This window comes from Dermacentor variabilis, chromosome 1 (assembly GCF_050947875.1).
Source record: "Dermacentor variabilis isolate Ectoservices chromosome 1, ASM5094787v1, whole genome shotgun sequence".
NCBI classification, from domain to species: domain Eukaryota; kingdom Metazoa; phylum Arthropoda; class Arachnida; order Ixodida; family Ixodidae; genus Dermacentor; species Dermacentor variabilis.
The window spans coordinates 107,538,048-107,555,513 of record NC_134568.1 but is presented as its reverse complement, the minus strand read 5'-3'; the positions used below and the strand labels follow the sequence as shown (position 1 = coordinate 107,555,513).

The following is a 17,466-nucleotide window of genomic DNA, read 5'->3' as shown; positions in this document are numbered from 1 at the left end:
ATGCATATAAGTACAGTCGTCGATCAATTTTCCTTACATGGAAAAGGGCCACAGAATTTTTCGAACTATTGGGAAATCGAAGAAAGCAAATTTGAATGAGAAAATTCATTTTGACAAATTTGGGAATCCGCGACGAATGACAGTTTCATGCCACACATGTCAATGATAACTTCTCGGCAGTACGACTTAAGCGAAGCCAGCCACGCTTTTTCATGCCTTCCACCCCCGCAGCTGATAGTGCTGCCCGCACTAGGACAACGAGGCGCTATCAGGAAATGTGCCAGCAGCGGGGAGTGAATGCTTTCGTCTGCCTCACGCTCCAACGGGTCACCAAAACTCGAGATCACGCAACCTCCCATACTAAATGTGCGGTAAGACAGCTTACATGGTGCCACACAGTCTTGGCATGCCCACTCTTTTCACATGTGGCAGATTACCTTTAAAGCAGGGTGCGCGGCTGTGTATGTGCTCAGCTGCACTTACAGCCATAGGCAGCCACAGCCCAGACGCGTGCCAAAAATCGAGACGCACGCCAACTTCCCTCCCGGCCCCTCGCGTGCGCTTCATCGCATCACCACGAGCTCGCTCCCCTCCCCCTCTTTCTCTTTGCTTGCACAGGAAGGCGGCACTCGTGAAGCCACCATCTTTGTTGTCTCACCCTCACACATTTTCACTCCCACCTAAAGCACTTATTGTGCGGGGCGCAATAGAATCTTATCACACTTGTACTTTATACAGAACATGATGCAGGTCCACTTCGGCGGTCACTGTTGTCATGCGGCACAGGATTTGCATGGTGTGTTTGCAAGCAGCCACTTGTAATTAAATCACCTAACGATCTATGTCAGCGGAAGTTTCCATTTATTGTTGCGGCATTGCTTAGCGGCAGAAGTGAAATTTCATTATACTGAAATCACATACAAACACACTACGTTATATTGAGGTTCTAAATACATGGTGTTCTATGGGCAAGGGGCTAGGAAAATGTAACTACTTTGTTATATCGAGAACTTTGTTATATTGAAGTTCGTTATATTGAGGTTTAACTGTACTTAGTGATGTGTGTGAAAATAAAACCTATAGTTGAAAGTTAGCGCTGTCTCAGTGTACCCGTTTCTTTCTACATCCTCGTTCAGTAGCACTTACACATTCTATCATGAATACAGTTGAAGTCATGTGGCACTCTTCCCATTCCAAAACTATGGAGAGTGACAACTGCTAAACTCTTCTTTTTAGCATCACAAAAATAGTAACCTGCATACTTTTGACAAATGCTACACAGGACTCCAGAAGCCCTTTCTTAGCACAGTGGACACCTTGCAGCTTGTTCACTCGTAATTTCAAGCAAGTGACAAGTGTCTTTTGTTCCTGTAAGCCATAGCAGGAAATAATTGGATGCAGCTTACTCTGAGAGTCTTGTACAGTTCCTGCCGCTTGGCATGCAGCTGTGAATCTGATGCAGCAGGACCTTGGGCTTTCAGTTTCTCTTTGGCTGTGGCGATACGGTGCCGGGCACGAGGTAAGGAGAAGCGTGCTATCCAAAGACGGCACTCGCGCAGCTTCTCATTACTTTCATGATACCTGCATCCATGAGAAAGTGTTCGGATTTGTAACAAGTCACTGTCTGACATACAACACACAGAGCACCAAGTGACAAATTACTCTTGCTCTTCTGCTTAAAGCTTCTCAGCAGCAGGACACTTTGAGGGAAAAAAACAAGAAAGCGCAAAAACGGGAAAAGAAAGCAGAAATGGACACAGCGCCGGCAACCAACTGTCATGTCAATAGCACTGAAGGAAATATATTATTTATATATATATATATATACATATATATATATACAGTATACGAGGAAAAAGAGAAATACGAAAGCCCGAGACCCTGAAAAACAGAGAAAAAAATTTTTAAAGGGGGGGGGGGAACCATTTTTGTATATAGTATTGGCTTTAACATAACGGACACAGCAACTTGTGTCTTCTTTCTTGCCCCTTTCTGTTGCAATTATTATTATTATTATTATTATTATTATTATTATTATTATTATTATTATTATTATTATTATCTGCTTGGTAACTAGCTCACTTTTGTATTTCCAAGCATACTTTTATTTTTTTTACCAAAGCAGCTTAACTTCAAGAATAAAAGAAACTTGGAACTAATAAAATGCTTCCTGTAGCTGGCTACAGTTGCAGAAAGTAACACTGAAGTCTCAAATAAAAGATTTGCAAGTCAATGTCATACAAGCACTGTGTTTCTCTTTAGGAACTATGTGCTTGCAATTACGTTGCAAAGCATTATTCAGTGCATCTTTAAATAAAATTATTATTCATTTCATTTTGGCATACTGTGATCCTATTGGGCTACAGAAGGAGGAGAAAAATAAACACTAAAATGTTGGTGGACCTAAAAAAGGCAGATAAGGCACTGGTCAGGCCAACAATGAAAATATGTTATGAAAGCAACACATCAAACAGCACAGCTCTTTAAAAAATTGAAATGCAAATAAAAGAAACCAAGAATGCAGACAGGTTGGTGCAAAATGTTAGCTGCAAATTTTTTCAATAGAGCTTGGCAAAGACAAGGAACAAGTGGAACCAGATAAACAGTTCCAAATGTCAATGGAGAGGGAAAAAAATCTAGTTGAATATATTTGTTTGAGGAAAGAAGGGAGTGACATTAAAATTGTGATGTCAATGAGCTGTGTGAAAGTTATATTTGCTGTCAGTGATGGGGCAAGTTTTTCTATTCACAATTGCATGCAATAATGGTTAAGGAATAGACATACTGGCAACAAGAAAGTGACAGTAAGTTTACAGATTAGGGAGCTGATGCCAGCAAAATCTGATGCAATCTGATGCCAGATTAGGGAGCTGCCAGCAATTGCAGTCATACCTGTGGAAAATGAAACTTAAAAGTTAAAGAAACACTTAAAAAGCACATTCTAGCATCAGGTGGACTAACAATTTATATAAAATCAGCTTAGCAATCTTTAGGTGCTGAAGTTAGTCCGAAGATAACACATTTTTGTAAAGCTTTACAACAATTTTTGTGTGTTTATACTGCTACTTTTATAGAAACAACATTACAGGAGTAACAAAGCATGATGAGGTTAGTTTGATGGCAAATGACATCATAACTGTTTTCCTAAGGTTTATATTCATCTGCTGTGTATCACACACATACCAAAATATGAGAGAGAATCATTGAGACAATGATGATCACCTATACAAGTAATTATATAAAAGAACACAAGTATCAGCGCATAGTAGGATTTAGATGCAACTTCGCATGGGAGGTCATAATTTAACTTGAAAACAATACAAGATTACGGATTTATTTTTGTGGTACCCTTGAAGACAAATTAATAAACAAGGACTAGATTGAACCAAAGTAAATGAAGTGGTAACAATTAATAACAAAACTCGAAATCCAAGATACTAACCAAGCACTGTTCAGCATGGTGTCAAGCTTTATCAGTACTTGACACGTATTATGGTACCAAAGGCTTTAGAGAAATCTACAAAAATAGTGTCAATTCCTAGGTCATGTTTAAAGATGTCGATGTTTAATGAGTAAATTCAGTGAATTGCGTTACTGTGCTGAATGCGCAGTGGTAACCCTGCTAAAAATGCATTAAAATTTCATTTATTTATAGGAACTCCACTATATGTTTCTGACTAATATGCACTAACATCTTACATGAATAAGTTCTAAGGAGAATAGGTGTATAATAAGACCAGACTTTTCTGTCATTGGCTTTATGTAGTGGGAGGGGAGAACTACCTGCTTTTAAACAGGCGGCACAGAGCCTGAATTTAACAATTTCTGAAATATGATAGCTGATACTAGAAGGTCTATAGCAAATATCATACCAAAAAGCAGTTCCCAGGCATTTGCATTCATGAGGATATAAGCCTGAACTTAGACACGGTAAGACTGCAGCATGCACAAGGTACACAGGAAGTTAACAAACAAGCGCCGACTAGCAACTCATGCTTCCTGTGTTCTTCGTCCTTGGCACGCGCTGCAGTTTTACCATGAATAATTATCAACTCAGCCAGCTTTCAGTTCTTCTGCAATTTAAACTTAGATTTAAGATGCCTTTCACACTAAAAAAATTATTAAAGAAAGACGCTTGGCCCTAATTGATTAATGTGTCTCTCCATTATCCAGAACAAAAAGACTGAAAATAGGAATTATTATTATCTATGGTAAATGAGGAAGTAGTAGCTTTGCAAGATGAGAGAAGTCCAAAATTTACAAGTATTGGATTTAAATAATTTAGACCAGATGCACTTTGCATAAAACATCCTTAACTGCAGCTGCTATTAAATAGTGTTTTGTTTAATATGAAGAACAAGTAACATGCATCACTGCTGTTTGAACAATTTGAGTGACTTAGTTTATGAACTCACTGTAGAAATACAATGAAGTACAAGTTAAGCAAGGAAACTTAATCTTTTTTGTTTTTAAGGAATGAAGCAACCAATACACAATTTCACAATTCTCTTGCAGCAAACGAAACCTTCAATATAAAGTATTATTATATTGTTATTGATTCACTAAATATTAGAAAATTATGTCCTTTGGCAACAAAGAGCTGCACAAAGTTCAATAGGTCACAGTCAGCAAAGCCACTGATGCTCAATTCAGGTAACCAAGTCTCTTGAGGCTAAAAACAAAAGCTGCATGAATATCATGTCTCAAGTAGCTAAAAAAGGAGGGTGAGGGGAGAGTATAACACAGCGTTACATAAATATTGCAACTAAATCAACTTCTCATCAAACCAAAGTTGATAGTTATCAGACAAAGATTAAAAACTTTCGTAGGCATGCCTAAGAACATATCATATTTGCATACCTGCTAACCTGTGCAGCTTAAAATTCATAAAAATCCAGCAGACATGATAAGGGGGGTGTGATAGCACGCATTATTTTAAAAGATTTCCCTGAACACATGCCTTTGGTGGGATACATATGCACTTTTTTAACAAAAATTTACCTTTAGATGCAAAACACATGCAGCAACAAACTAAAAACAGCACAAATTGAAAAGTAACTGACACTGTTTATAGATCACACTGACTACAGCGACATTGGTGTTACCCAATTTGCCTGCTTCCGGAATTTCAATAACCTTGCTCAAAGCCCATACCCCTCTAGTATATGGCATCTTGCACAGCCATAAAAGGTATCCTCAATTTCTTTCTTATATGCTTTTTTTTTTGCAATCTTTCGCCACCCAATCCTTCAACAACTTTAAAAGATTTTTGCAATCAGAAACTACTTTCCGCAAAACTTCATACAACATCTGTAAAATTGTAGAACGAGCACAAATTCATAAACTTTACAAAAAATTCACAAAGCTGGCAGGTATGCGCCTGCTCCCAAAAGTTTAATTGAAACTCTGTGCACTGAATTTTTTTTTTTTTTGCAACATAAACTGGAGCCTCAAATTTCTTGTGGCAGCAATCCCAAAAAAAGGATGTGCTGTCTTTGTGGCAACAGTCAATGTTCAGAGTAAGGCACGTGGCTCGCACAGCATTGGGCAACCTTATAAACCAGCTGCAAGGTTTCCACTTTTGAAAAACTAAACTTTTTATCATCGGCCTATCTATGTCAATGCAAGACAAAGGCCTGTCCCAACATCACCAGTTACCCTTGTCCTAATCAGGCACTCATTCTGTTATGCTAGTAGACTACTTATCTGCTCTACACATTACATGGCATGTTGAACTCCACTCCTTCCTTTTAATCTCAACAGAAACACCAGCTACACCTCTATGCTATCCAATACGTGCTGCCTCCTTTCTGTCAATTAATATTACACTTATTTTTTATTCTATCGCTCGCTAGGTACTTAGCTTCTTAAGCTTCCTTGTTATTCTCAAAGTTTGTCATACTGGTTAGAACTGGTAAGATGGATCGACTGCATAATTTTCAAGAATAATGGCAAGCTGCTGTTCATGCCTGCCCATATGCACTCCAACCCGTATTTACTTGGCTGGAGATTTCCTTCTCTTGATTCAAGCCCTCTGCAGCTTCAAGAAGTTGACTACCAATGAATTCTTATTTCCTTTCCAGATAACTGCACATTATTTTGGTTTTCTGCACATACTAATATTTAAACCTACCCTCAGACCATGCCAGTTCAGGTCCTCAATCATTTGCTTGAAGTCACCTCCAGCATTGCCACACAGGACAATGTCATCTGCAAACAGCAGATTGTCAAGATATGCCCTGTTAATCCTTATACCTAATCGTTCCCGATATGCCACTTTGAATACTTGGATAAAGTCAAACTCGAATATCAAAATTCCTGTACAGAGAATTATGCTCTAAATCAAACACGAAAAACTTTTTTATTGATATTCATGCACAATACCTCCATTACAACAACCTTGACACTGGATACATCAAACTCTGAATGCCCACAACCAGCGCCATAAAGCTGACTGCCGCATGTGCACCTTTTTTTTAGCATGCTTCTTTAAAATTTATTATAGCATTTATCATTTAATAATAATAATATTTGGGGCTTTACGTGCCAAAACCACTTTCTGATTATGAGGCACGCCGTAGTGGAGGACTCCGGAAATTTTGACCACCTGGGGTTCTTTAACGTGCACCTAAATCTAAGCACATGGGTGTTTTCGCATTTCGCCCCCATCGAAATGCGGCCGCCGTCGTCGGGATTCGATCCCGCGACCTCGTGCTCAGCAGCCCAACACCATAGCCACTGAGCAACCACAGCGGGCCGTTTACCATTTGGACTGCTGCATCGCCTACATGTGCTGATGCAACATTCAGGTCAGTGGAGGGTTTCGGCATGATCACAAAGTTTTGCATCACGCTTATGCACTACATCTGCAACTGGATCGAGCCTAGTTCTAAGTAATGAGTATAAAAAACACATTAGAATAGTTCACCATAAGTGAGTTCAGATGTATCGAATTACTTCATATATATCAAACTATTGCTAATGCACCAAGCAGTTTGTAATAATCAGGTTTGATTGTACTTCCTGACCCCTAGACTGTCTCTAAACATGTGCAAAACCAAGCTCTTTAGAGTGTGCCATTTAAATAGCAGAACAAGGCTGAGCCAGAAAGACGAAAGGAATCGCAGACCTCCATTCAGGACTTTAAAAGCACAGTTATCTAGTGCACTTTAAAGGAAGCCCATCACACGAGTAAAGCACCTTGTTGGGCTTTGTCCCACAAAATTCAAAACACAGCCAAAAGTGATCAATCAAGAATGAGGTCCCACATATTCATGAATTAATTGCCCAACAGCGTAAATCCTTTCTTCCATCCAAACGACAACTGTACCAAGTTGTTTCGTATGTGTCCTTCCGCAGCTCTCGCTCTCTCTCACGTTCTTCTTCCTTCTTGCGCCGTATTGCATCTTGTCCAACCAGTGCCAGAAGGTGACGCAAGCGTTCCCGCCGGTCTGCAGGGCCCTCCCCAAACAGGCCTGCAAAAAAAAATCGAAAGAAAAAAAAAGAATCAACTGATTTTAGTCAGGTAAATGAACACATTTAGAAAGAAAATTTTTCTATTTGAAAATGCCCCCCTCCCACATACTTCACAAACTTGTAAATACACTGGCCTATTCTCTGCCCATTAAATGGTGGTTTCAACAAGCTCCATTTCAAACATGTTTGAAAGTACTATGACACAACAAAAGTAATTTTGCAGCAGTTAACATGGTATGTCACAGGTAGTTCGCAATGAACTTTGCTTGCAGAAAGCACAAACATTAGGTTCCTATAAACCTCCCTAGTAGTTTTGTTCTAAACTTCATTCTACATGTAACATATCATCTAACGTACATAGCTATACTCCCATTCAGATACAAAGAACTCACTCCAGTCAACAATATGAATGCCATTGTTTTGTTTCTTTAATAGCCCAGCTTTTAGACAAAGCTTGAATTAAAGCTTATTTTACAAGTACTTTACTTTCCTGCCTTCACAATAAGAGATATGCAATGCAATTCTTCGGAAGGCAAAGAACAAAAGTGTAATGCATGTATCATGATATCAGAGACTGCACTCAACCATTTCCAGGAATACTGCTATCAGTGCATGACCAACTGGATTAATGTAAAAAATGCACAACCAGCTGGTAAAGAGTTTCCAAGTTGTAGAAACCAGACAATTGTTTATGACACTTTTGGCCTCCTATTACCGTAGAACCTTGTTGATACATTCCTGTTTGTAACGTTTTCCTGTCTTGCACAACTTGTGTAAGCATGTGTATCAGCTCTCATTACATTTCTCTTCCTGGTTGTTGCGTCCAAAACCTGCTACAAGACACTACTGATGTGGCATCATTCATTGATCTTTACTTTTCATGGTGCAGGTGACAGTGACAACCAGACCTGGTTAAGTTGACATTACATCTTCCTGTATCATGTGTTTTTTTTTTGGTGGTCCGCTAAAAATACATCAATGGTGTCTACTGTATACACTCCAAGAGGTGCAATTCAGCATTGCCAGGCTGAACATGGCATCCACCATGGTCACAGTATGTTTCAACATAAGCCAGCAAACAACTGCTCTCATCCATTTATATTCTCTTGCAGGGCACTATCTAGTAATTTGGTTTTAAATAAAGTTGTTTTGTGCTGCTCAAGCCTTTATTGCAGCTAATATAAATATTTAAAACTAAATATGTGAAAAGTATTATTTCAAATCATCAGGATGATATAACAGCAGAAGCTGGGATCATATATTTTTGTTTATATTTCGGAAGTTAAGATGCCCTAAGTTAAAGGGACACTGTAGCAAAACACTAAATCAGCTTAGATAAACTGTTGCCCTTGTTTCGAAATAATAGGTTGATTATTAGAAGAGAAAATGAAGATCAAAGTTTCAGCTTTTGAATTTTGCACCGAATCCCCAACAGAGTTACATTACTGCGAAGTAATGGATATTAAAGTATTTTTTTTTTTGTATTTAGGCCCCGTTGGCTCAGCAAAAGTTCCCAAAACTCACCATGTTCAATGTTTGGCTCCTTAAAAAGACAATGTAGTTTATTTTTACTGCTAAAGAATTAACTAAGCCCTAGAAGACGCTGTCAAGATCCATGATGTCACAGCGAACTGGTGCAGGAACTTCAAGGAGGCACTGCCACCGTCTTTTATCGAACTTTTTCTGGCTTACCAAGCATCTTATCACGGTAGGGGTAGTGTTCTTGTTATTGTAAAAGGGTAATTTACTGATACCGAAGAACTCATTCTTCTCTTTAGTGTCACATTTAAAAGAGGATAAGCACTTATGAGTTGTGAATGCAAAATCACTAATGTCCAATTAAACGCTGCTGAGCAGTCCAAGTTATGAACTACTCGTGGGCAAGCAAGTGCGTTAAACACTTGACGCACTTTGATTTGGCATTGCAGATGCACAGTTAGAACGCAGGCAAGAGCTTGCGCAGCCAAGCGTCCGAGAGCAATTCGACATTGCAGCAATGCCCTCTCCTCTCACTCAACACGTGGTGCACTACTGTGGCAGCAGGTGTACCCTTTCACCCGCTCTGCCCCGTTGAGGCATGCTCATGCCGTGGCATTGCAGCAAATGGGAACTCCATCAAGGCGTGCTCGTTATGTGGCATCGCTGCCGATGGAAATTAAGGTGCCGTTTCGCTGCTACAGATGCTGGGCGCTGGCTTTTTCGCTCAACGAGCCATTTGATACTTTTGCATCAATAAAGTATGATCCATAACAGAATTAAATCTTGCTACAGGCACAGATTTACACACCCTGCAGTCTTCACATGTATACGTATGCAGAACAGGTACACAGTCGACTTTCATTAATTCGACCCTAATGGGACCAATGAAAGTGATAGAATTTACCAGCAGGTTGAATTAAACAAGATGCAAAAAATACTCCAAAACACACCACTGGTTAATTTGGCAGTAGTTGCCCAATTCTAATATGCCCTGGAGTCAAACACACACATGCTTTCTACGAGTCCAAAGTAGGAAACTAACGCAGAAATCACATTAAAGCGCCTATACAATATAGAAATGTAACATGCACCCAATTTTTTAGCAAGAATGGGCAAGGTTCTAATATGTGTTGCACAATGGCAGCCAGTTTTCTAAAGTCAGCTTTGCTGCAATACAGTATTGATGCAGTAATGCATATGAATACCACGAACACAGTTTTACATCCAATGCGCAGGCAATTTTCGGCCCAATTGTATTTTAAAACAACAAAGGCAGTGCATTAGAATTCAGACTAATACAGTAATTGGACATTGTGAGCTACCATTGCTACTTCAATATCTTCTTAGGCCAGGCCGAAAACAGGCATTTTCGGCAGGAGATTACATGTGTTCAAAACATTCAGCGTCCCCCAAGTTCCACTGAGACATGCTGCCACTAAAGGGGTCACTATTGGGGTCACCATAAGTGTCATGCACATGCGTGCTGACTGATCAGGTTCGAATTATCCAGCAAAGGCCAATCTTCAAGATCAAAATAACGAATATTTGGGCCCACAGAAACGCATGGGCGCTGGCTGGGACCTTTGGTCAAGATCGAATTAACTGAAAAATTCAATTCACCAGAGTTGAATTAATAGAGTCGACTGTACAAGAATACGTACGCCACACCCAGACATGTCACAGCATGTGAATGTGTTTTGAGATTATAGTGGCGATGTAAAGGTTGCGACTCGCAATGATAGGAACAAGCATAACCTTACCCCGTAAATAAGTAATTATTTCTGTAAATCAGCAATGAAGCTTGTGCAAAATTGATGGGCAGTGACATTCTGCGGCGAAATGAGTCATCAGCCCTTGAAAATCGTGTCCATTTCTAAATAAATGTACAGGCTTCCGTTGGTCTGAACAGCTACATACATTTTTTATTTCTACATACTTTTTTTTTAGTTTCTTTATTTCATTAATTAAGCACAAGTAATTTCCCCTATGTTGTCCTTGGTGTCAGTGTTTGTTGGCTTCTTATGATATACATATATATAGTCACATAAATGTTTATTTCCTATTGCAAATTATCTCCATTTCTTGTGCATTTGTAATGTAAAAATAGTTCTACATAAAAGTGGCAGTGCCTACACACAAGGAAGCGGAACCATTAAATGATGGAGCGCGGCCATCTCGCAAGCTTCTAACAAGTACAAAACCAGCCACTGTACTGCACTGACTGTACCCCGCAATGACATGCAGGCATCTGCACGCCAGCTGACAGCGAGTTTTCAAGATGACCACGCTAGCGGTGCAATGTGCTCCACCGCCTGCCTCAGCTGACTTGATCCATTCGTCCATTGGTCAGACACACAGGTAGCAACGATTTCCTCCAAGATGCCCTCTCTGAATAACAGAAATAGATCCCGAAAGCTATGACGTCAAGGTTGCCATGTTTTATTCTGTCACCAGTAGGAAATTTTCCAAAACAGAAGTCTCCATGACACCTATATACAGCAATAAAAAGTTGTTGCGGATGTATTTTAGGCCCCAGTCTCAGCATTTAACAGCTATTTCGCTGCCTAATCTGCATGTGTTTTGAACTGCTCATTTCTATTGCTATCAATACCAGTTATCACTGTTGCTGGCATCCGTATACAGTAAGTAGAAGAGACTTCACAGATCGAAAAATTACATTTTAAATATTTCCAGACATTTCCCGGATGAACTGTTGTAGATACAGATGCTTCAAATAGTAGGCTTTCCATGGCGACAAGAAAAGGGGAATGCTTGAAAATCGGCTGTCAGTCCTTTTAAAGGGCCCCTGAAACAGTTCAGACAAATTTTGTAGACACGTAGGGTACAGCTAAAGTTAATGATTCACACCATAGTTTTTGTGAAGAGTCTCATATTAAGAGAGCTACGGATGATTACAAGTTACCCTCCTCCACAGACATGCATTTTCTCAACTCGTTCGCCAAGTGATCGGGGCTAAGCTCCGCCTTCACTGGCACTGCGTCATGATGGCACGCCGTGTCGTCTACTTCCGGTTCTCTAGGAGCATGCGCGCGAAGCCTCTCCAACCTCTCCGCCAGCCAGCTACTTGGCAGTCGACCCCAAGCGAGAGCTATTGAAGCAGCGTGCACTACGAGCATTCTGTCACAGCACCAAACTTATCTGGTATTCTGGTAACCACAGGCAAGCAGGGCATTTCAACGGATGGTTGAGGCATAAACTCAAACTGATGAAGCAAATTTAGCGTAGACGTACGTGAGTGGCCTGATCGGTCTGCACGGTCCAGCCACCTGTTGGCACAGAGCTTAACCAGCCAAACAAAGAGCTAATAACGCTCTAACCAAGCGTAACACATTTACAAAAACAGCATATAAACGATTACGCTCCTGCGAAAAAATTTACAACAGCAGCAAGGAAGAATACACTTTGTTACTGCTACTGTGGTTGAGCTCTGTGCCACTAGATGGCTGCACCATGCAGATCATTCACATTTGCACTTCTGCTCATCCCGTGAAATGGCATGGTCAAGCGGCCAGGCCCTTTCGCTTTGCACTTGCATTTACCCGAATACTGGACTCGCGAAACACTATTGTGGTAGTAATCCTCCAGTGTAAAGTGACGGCCGCAAACACGTAAATCCTGGCGCCCATCAGATACTGATAGTCCAATGCGCTGCAGCTACTCCGCTCGTCTGCTGCCTTGCAGGAGGACACTATGTCGCAGCTTGGCATACTGCCAGTCGCTACGTTTGCAGCCCACAATACAGCAAAGCCGATTCATGGTGCTAATGAAAAGACTGAGACCGACACTGACCGCGGAGCTCTCATCATGACGGAGCACAATGTAACACAAGCAGACAACAATTGCTGTGTACCGGAAGTGCTCAAGTGTACTGAGAAATTGTTCTTGTGCATGCTCTTTCTGTTACTTTCTTTTTATAGAAAGAAATTAACTAACATTCCAACTATTATGAACATCTGTTCACCATTAGGTAGGAAAAATTATCAATGACGGGCACCCAATTGGACAGCTCGCCCTACTGATATCATTAGGGCAATTTACGTCAAATGGGTAGGTGCGGCTGAAAATTCAGCTGAGCAGTGTGCTGTGATCAGCAGTGATGCACATTTTTCAAACCTTATAATAAACTACACACTTCACGCGGAGCACTTAGATGGGTCAATTAATGATCACGAGGACCTACTCTAACGACTCAGTATGTTTGTACAAAATCGTTTCAGGGTCCCTTTAAAGGGTCCCTCATCAAGTCTGGCCATTTTAAGCAGAAAAGTGTAGTAACAGACACAATAGTGTCTGCTAGGTACTGCATCACTATGCGCCACAGAAAGAGCTGAAATTTCAAACCAAACGCCGTTTGCCCTTCTCGTGAGTGCCACTCTCCAAGCCAGAGGGTTGACATATGTGTGCAAGTGAGCCTACGTACATATGTGTTGTGATGTCGCTCATAGCGACACGACTTCTAGAATTATTCAAGGCAACATCTGTTACTTGTGTGATCTGTTGCTTCAATAGACGAATTAAAGTTTAGAGAAATAATAAAACACACAAACCGAATGTCTGTGTGTTTTTGTTTTACTTCGCACTGCAGCAAGAGACATGTACTTCTACTTCATGTGCTTGTTCCCACGTCGTGCAGTCGTGCCCGCAGACACCGGAAACTATGTCATTTTCTACCGTGTTCCAGCGCACAATCATGTTCTGTGATCCGCTTGTGTCTGCCTCAGTGCTTGTGTAGCACTGACTTGTACCACTAGTCGTCAGGTGTTCTCATGCATAGCCCACAAAATCATGCACTGCATGGAACAGGACAAACACAACAGCTCGCGCGCGACACCGTCAGCGGAAGTGCGGCATGCAACAAAAAGGTGGGGGAAAAAAAGAGAAGCTGGGGCCTATGATGTATGCATCACTCAATCTTCGAGCGCCAGTATGGGAGTACACGGGGAAGGAATTTCGCTTGCGGAGGCTAGATGGGACCAGTGGAGTGTCTATGTTGGGGTGAAGCTCACCTCCTGAAATCATGGGTTCGCAGCACTGAAATATTTCTATCTCGACTATTAATGAACCAAATTTAAAAATTCCTGCGGTAGAACACTCCCTAGAAAGCATGCAACTACTTCCAATGTATAACAGAAATTTTTTATGTGGCCTGGTGAGCAGCAATTTAAAGGGACACTAAAATGAGCAACAAGATGAATTCACTGTCAAAGTATTATTTCAAAACTTTATTTTTACTAACTTCGCAGTAATAATAATAATAATATTTGGGGTTTTACGTGCCAAAACCACTTTCTGATTATGAGGCACGCCGTAGTGGAGGACTCCGGAAATTTTGACCACCTGGGGTTCTTTAACGTGCACCTAAATCTAAGCACACGGGTGTTTTCGCATTTCGCCCCCATCGAAATGCGGCCGCCGTGGCCGGGATCCGATCCCGCGACCTCGTGCTCAGCAGCCCAACACCATAGCCACTGAGCAACCACGGCGGGTTTCGCAGTAATAGGTTGATTACTAGAAGAGCAAGTGAACGTCCAAACTTCTTTAATTTCTTGATTAAGCCTTAGCACCAGTATGCCAGTGCGACATCAACAGGATATCAAACCAAACCCAAATTAGAATTTTTGCTAGAATTGAACCTGAACCAATGTTCTTCGAAAGTGCCTGAACTTGAATAAAAAAAATTAACTGTTACTGGTTTGGCATGAAACGGTTCAAGCATACTGGGCAACAGGTGCTCACCAGACTTGCCATTCTTTGAAATGATTAACTAGTTCTGTACTTGAAGCAGCTCACTAGCAGACTGTTTTGATTCGCAAGTCGCGTTATGTGCGAGTATGGGAATAAAAGTTGAATATAGGCTGGTAACTACAGCCACTTCAGCAGAGACAATTGTGCTTCTGAACTTGTCTATACCAGTTGTGTACCACAGCCATAAAGTTGCCTCAGAGGCTCCTTGGAATCTCCATTTTTGTTGAAACTCCACCATTAGGTCAGCTTGTTACTATAACTAGATAAACCGTAAAACATCCACACCAGGATGCATGGAGATCAGAAAGCATGACAGCCTCGAGGAGAGAAAATAAGCCTCGAGGAGAGAAAATAAGAATATCAGCAACTTCAGCTGCATGGCTGAATTGTTTTATCTATAACACTGTGGTTGCCAATAGATACAGCCACTTTCCCAGTGCATGGCAACAGCGGCTATAAACAGCACTTGAAATTTGCTTTTGTTACAAGCAATAATTCAATGCACATTCGGCACCTCTAAGCAGAGCAAAACACTCATAAAGTTGCAAAATCTTTCTCGGGGCACAACGTAAATGCACGGTTTAGATTTTTTGCTCTACCATTATCCATGCGGGGCTCAAACCATCCTTTTTTATCATTCAAAAGTATCAATTTCCTCACCTGCTTATAAAAAAGCAGCAAACTCAGCAAACTGCGAATTGCTGGCTTCTTTCTTTGGTACAGACTGGAAGTTTGGAGTTATAAATGATGTAATACAATGTGAATTTGCACTGTCTTTGACACCACAAATATGCCACTATTTGCTCCCAACCAGTCCTGTACTAAGTACCTGAAGCAACATAAAAAAAATGTGCTGCTGTAATGAGGTGGTAATGAGGAAGGTAATGAGGTGTGTAAGCTATGCAAACCCCACACAGAGGAAGCAGTTCTCACTAATTGCTCGTTTTTTATTATTATGAACATGAAAATTTCCCTGTCATGTGCAATCCATTCCTCAATAGCAAAAACATTCCAACAGAACCCATCTCACAACGACTGTCAACGTTATCGTGATACGTATTCAAGCAATGCAACGACACGCCATATTGCTGAAGACACATTTATTAATAATCTGTAGTGGTCATTCTGAGACTGTCCCCGGTATCAGCCCACTTTTGATATGCCTGTCGCTTGCCAGGGTAAGCCATGGCTATGACATATTGACGGCAATATAATGACGAAGACGGCTAAAATTAAGTGCCTGAAATAGGCAATGAATACTAGGGCCCTATAACGTAAAACTATTCCAATATGTTTTTGTTCCAATCTCCTGACGTCAAATTTGCATAACTGCCGATGCAAGCATCGAGTGGTGACCTGCACGGTTGTTAAACAGACCAATCAAACGCTCTGCTCGTTTATAGGAGGTCACTTTTGCTTGCTTTAAAAACGAATGACATTGCCTACACTGAGCGGCTTATCTTACCTAATTGGCTGACAAGAGGCGAGGAGCACGCTTAAGTGGAGAGGGATTCGATGGGGCCGAGCCAGTGCACTGAAAAATTTATGACCGAATGAAGAGGGTGGTGCCGGCGTCTGCGCCTGGTCCGTTTTCCCTTACTTAGCTTGCGGTGTCTGTTCAAAAATCACGGTAGCATGCAACGGAAGGTTAAGAATGCCACTAAAAAGGATCCTCAGCAAAGAAAAGTTGGCTGAGCGAGGTCGTAAACGTGCCGAAAGTGCTCGAAAACGTTACACGGCCACACAAAAAGTTTTATTGTAGGCAAATAAATACGTGCTATCCGGCAGATGCGAGTAGCAAGTGCCTGAGCGATCGGCGGCAGCCATCTTTATTCCTTTCGGAACAGGGCAGCCTGGGGCTATTCAGAGAAAAATTCAGTTTTGTTCGGCATACTGATGCATCTTTAACACGTACACGTCACTTTGACGCAGTGAGCTTTTGCATTTTGTGACATCGTGTGACAGGCAGGTGAAGTGGGTGCAGCCCAAAAACTTTTGACCAATAGCTGAGGGCTAATAGCGAAAAGGCGTTGAATCAGAAATAACTATTTTTCTTTTGTTCAGTCCAATCATGCATAATCAGAGTGTACACGTCATATCAGATGGGGAGCTATCACGGTTTGCATGAAGTCGCGTGACTGACAGGCAAAGTGGGGGTGGCCCAAAAAAGTTTTTGACCAATCGCGGAGGGCTGATTACAGAATTGGAATAGAAAAGCTTGGAATAGCTTTACATTACAGCGCCCGTAATCGCATAAAAAAATACCCTGCATTTTTTTTTGTGCTCATGTTCAGTATGGATGACTATAAATGCAAATGCAGGAAAGAGGAAGCGCAGGGATGGATGGATGCATTGAGGTGCCGCACACTCTCACAATGGCATTGCCTAAGGAGGTGTCTTTACCTGTATACGTGCTGTAGCTGTATAGCATTAAACTTAATAGATATGTAAAAACATCTACTGTTGTGCCCCCCCACCCCTTGACCCTATTTCCCCCATCTGTCAGAGAGCCAATCTATGACTCCTCCTGATAAAACTAGTGTACTACGTTGAACCAGTTCAGTGTTGCAAACTGGTTCATGAATTGTTATAAACTGAACCGAAACAAAGTTGGAGTGCGTTGAACCTGAACCGAACCTGTATTTCTTTCAGTTCGACACCCTGGATGTCAACAACTTTAAAGCATTTTATCAAATTTGGAGCACAGTAACTTTGTAATAGTTCTTAAAACTTGCTGAATTCCAA

The 17,466-nt window shown here is 41.1% G+C and overlaps 1 protein-coding gene across 13 annotated transcripts in view; it reads right to left on the bottom strand.

Moving 5' to 3' along the window:
* The window catches only part of U4-U6-60K (U4-U6 small nuclear riboprotein factor 60K), an 89,000-nt gene that overhangs the window by 68,823 nt on the left and 2,711 nt on the right, over positions 1–17,466 (bottom strand). For all 13 annotated transcript variants that reach the window (XR_012828471.1, XM_075692628.1, XM_075692636.1 and 10 more), the window contains exons 5-6: positions 7,331–7,475; positions 1,407–1,581 (exon numbers count right to left, since the gene is read on the bottom strand). Coding sequence is in view for 12 of the 13 variants with exons in the window: in XM_075692628.1 (XP_075548743.1) it covers positions 1,407–1,581; positions 7,331–7,475 (320 nt within the window). In the remaining variant the exon portion in view is untranslated. The remainder of the gene's footprint in view (positions 1–1,406; positions 1,582–7,330; positions 7,476–17,466) is intronic.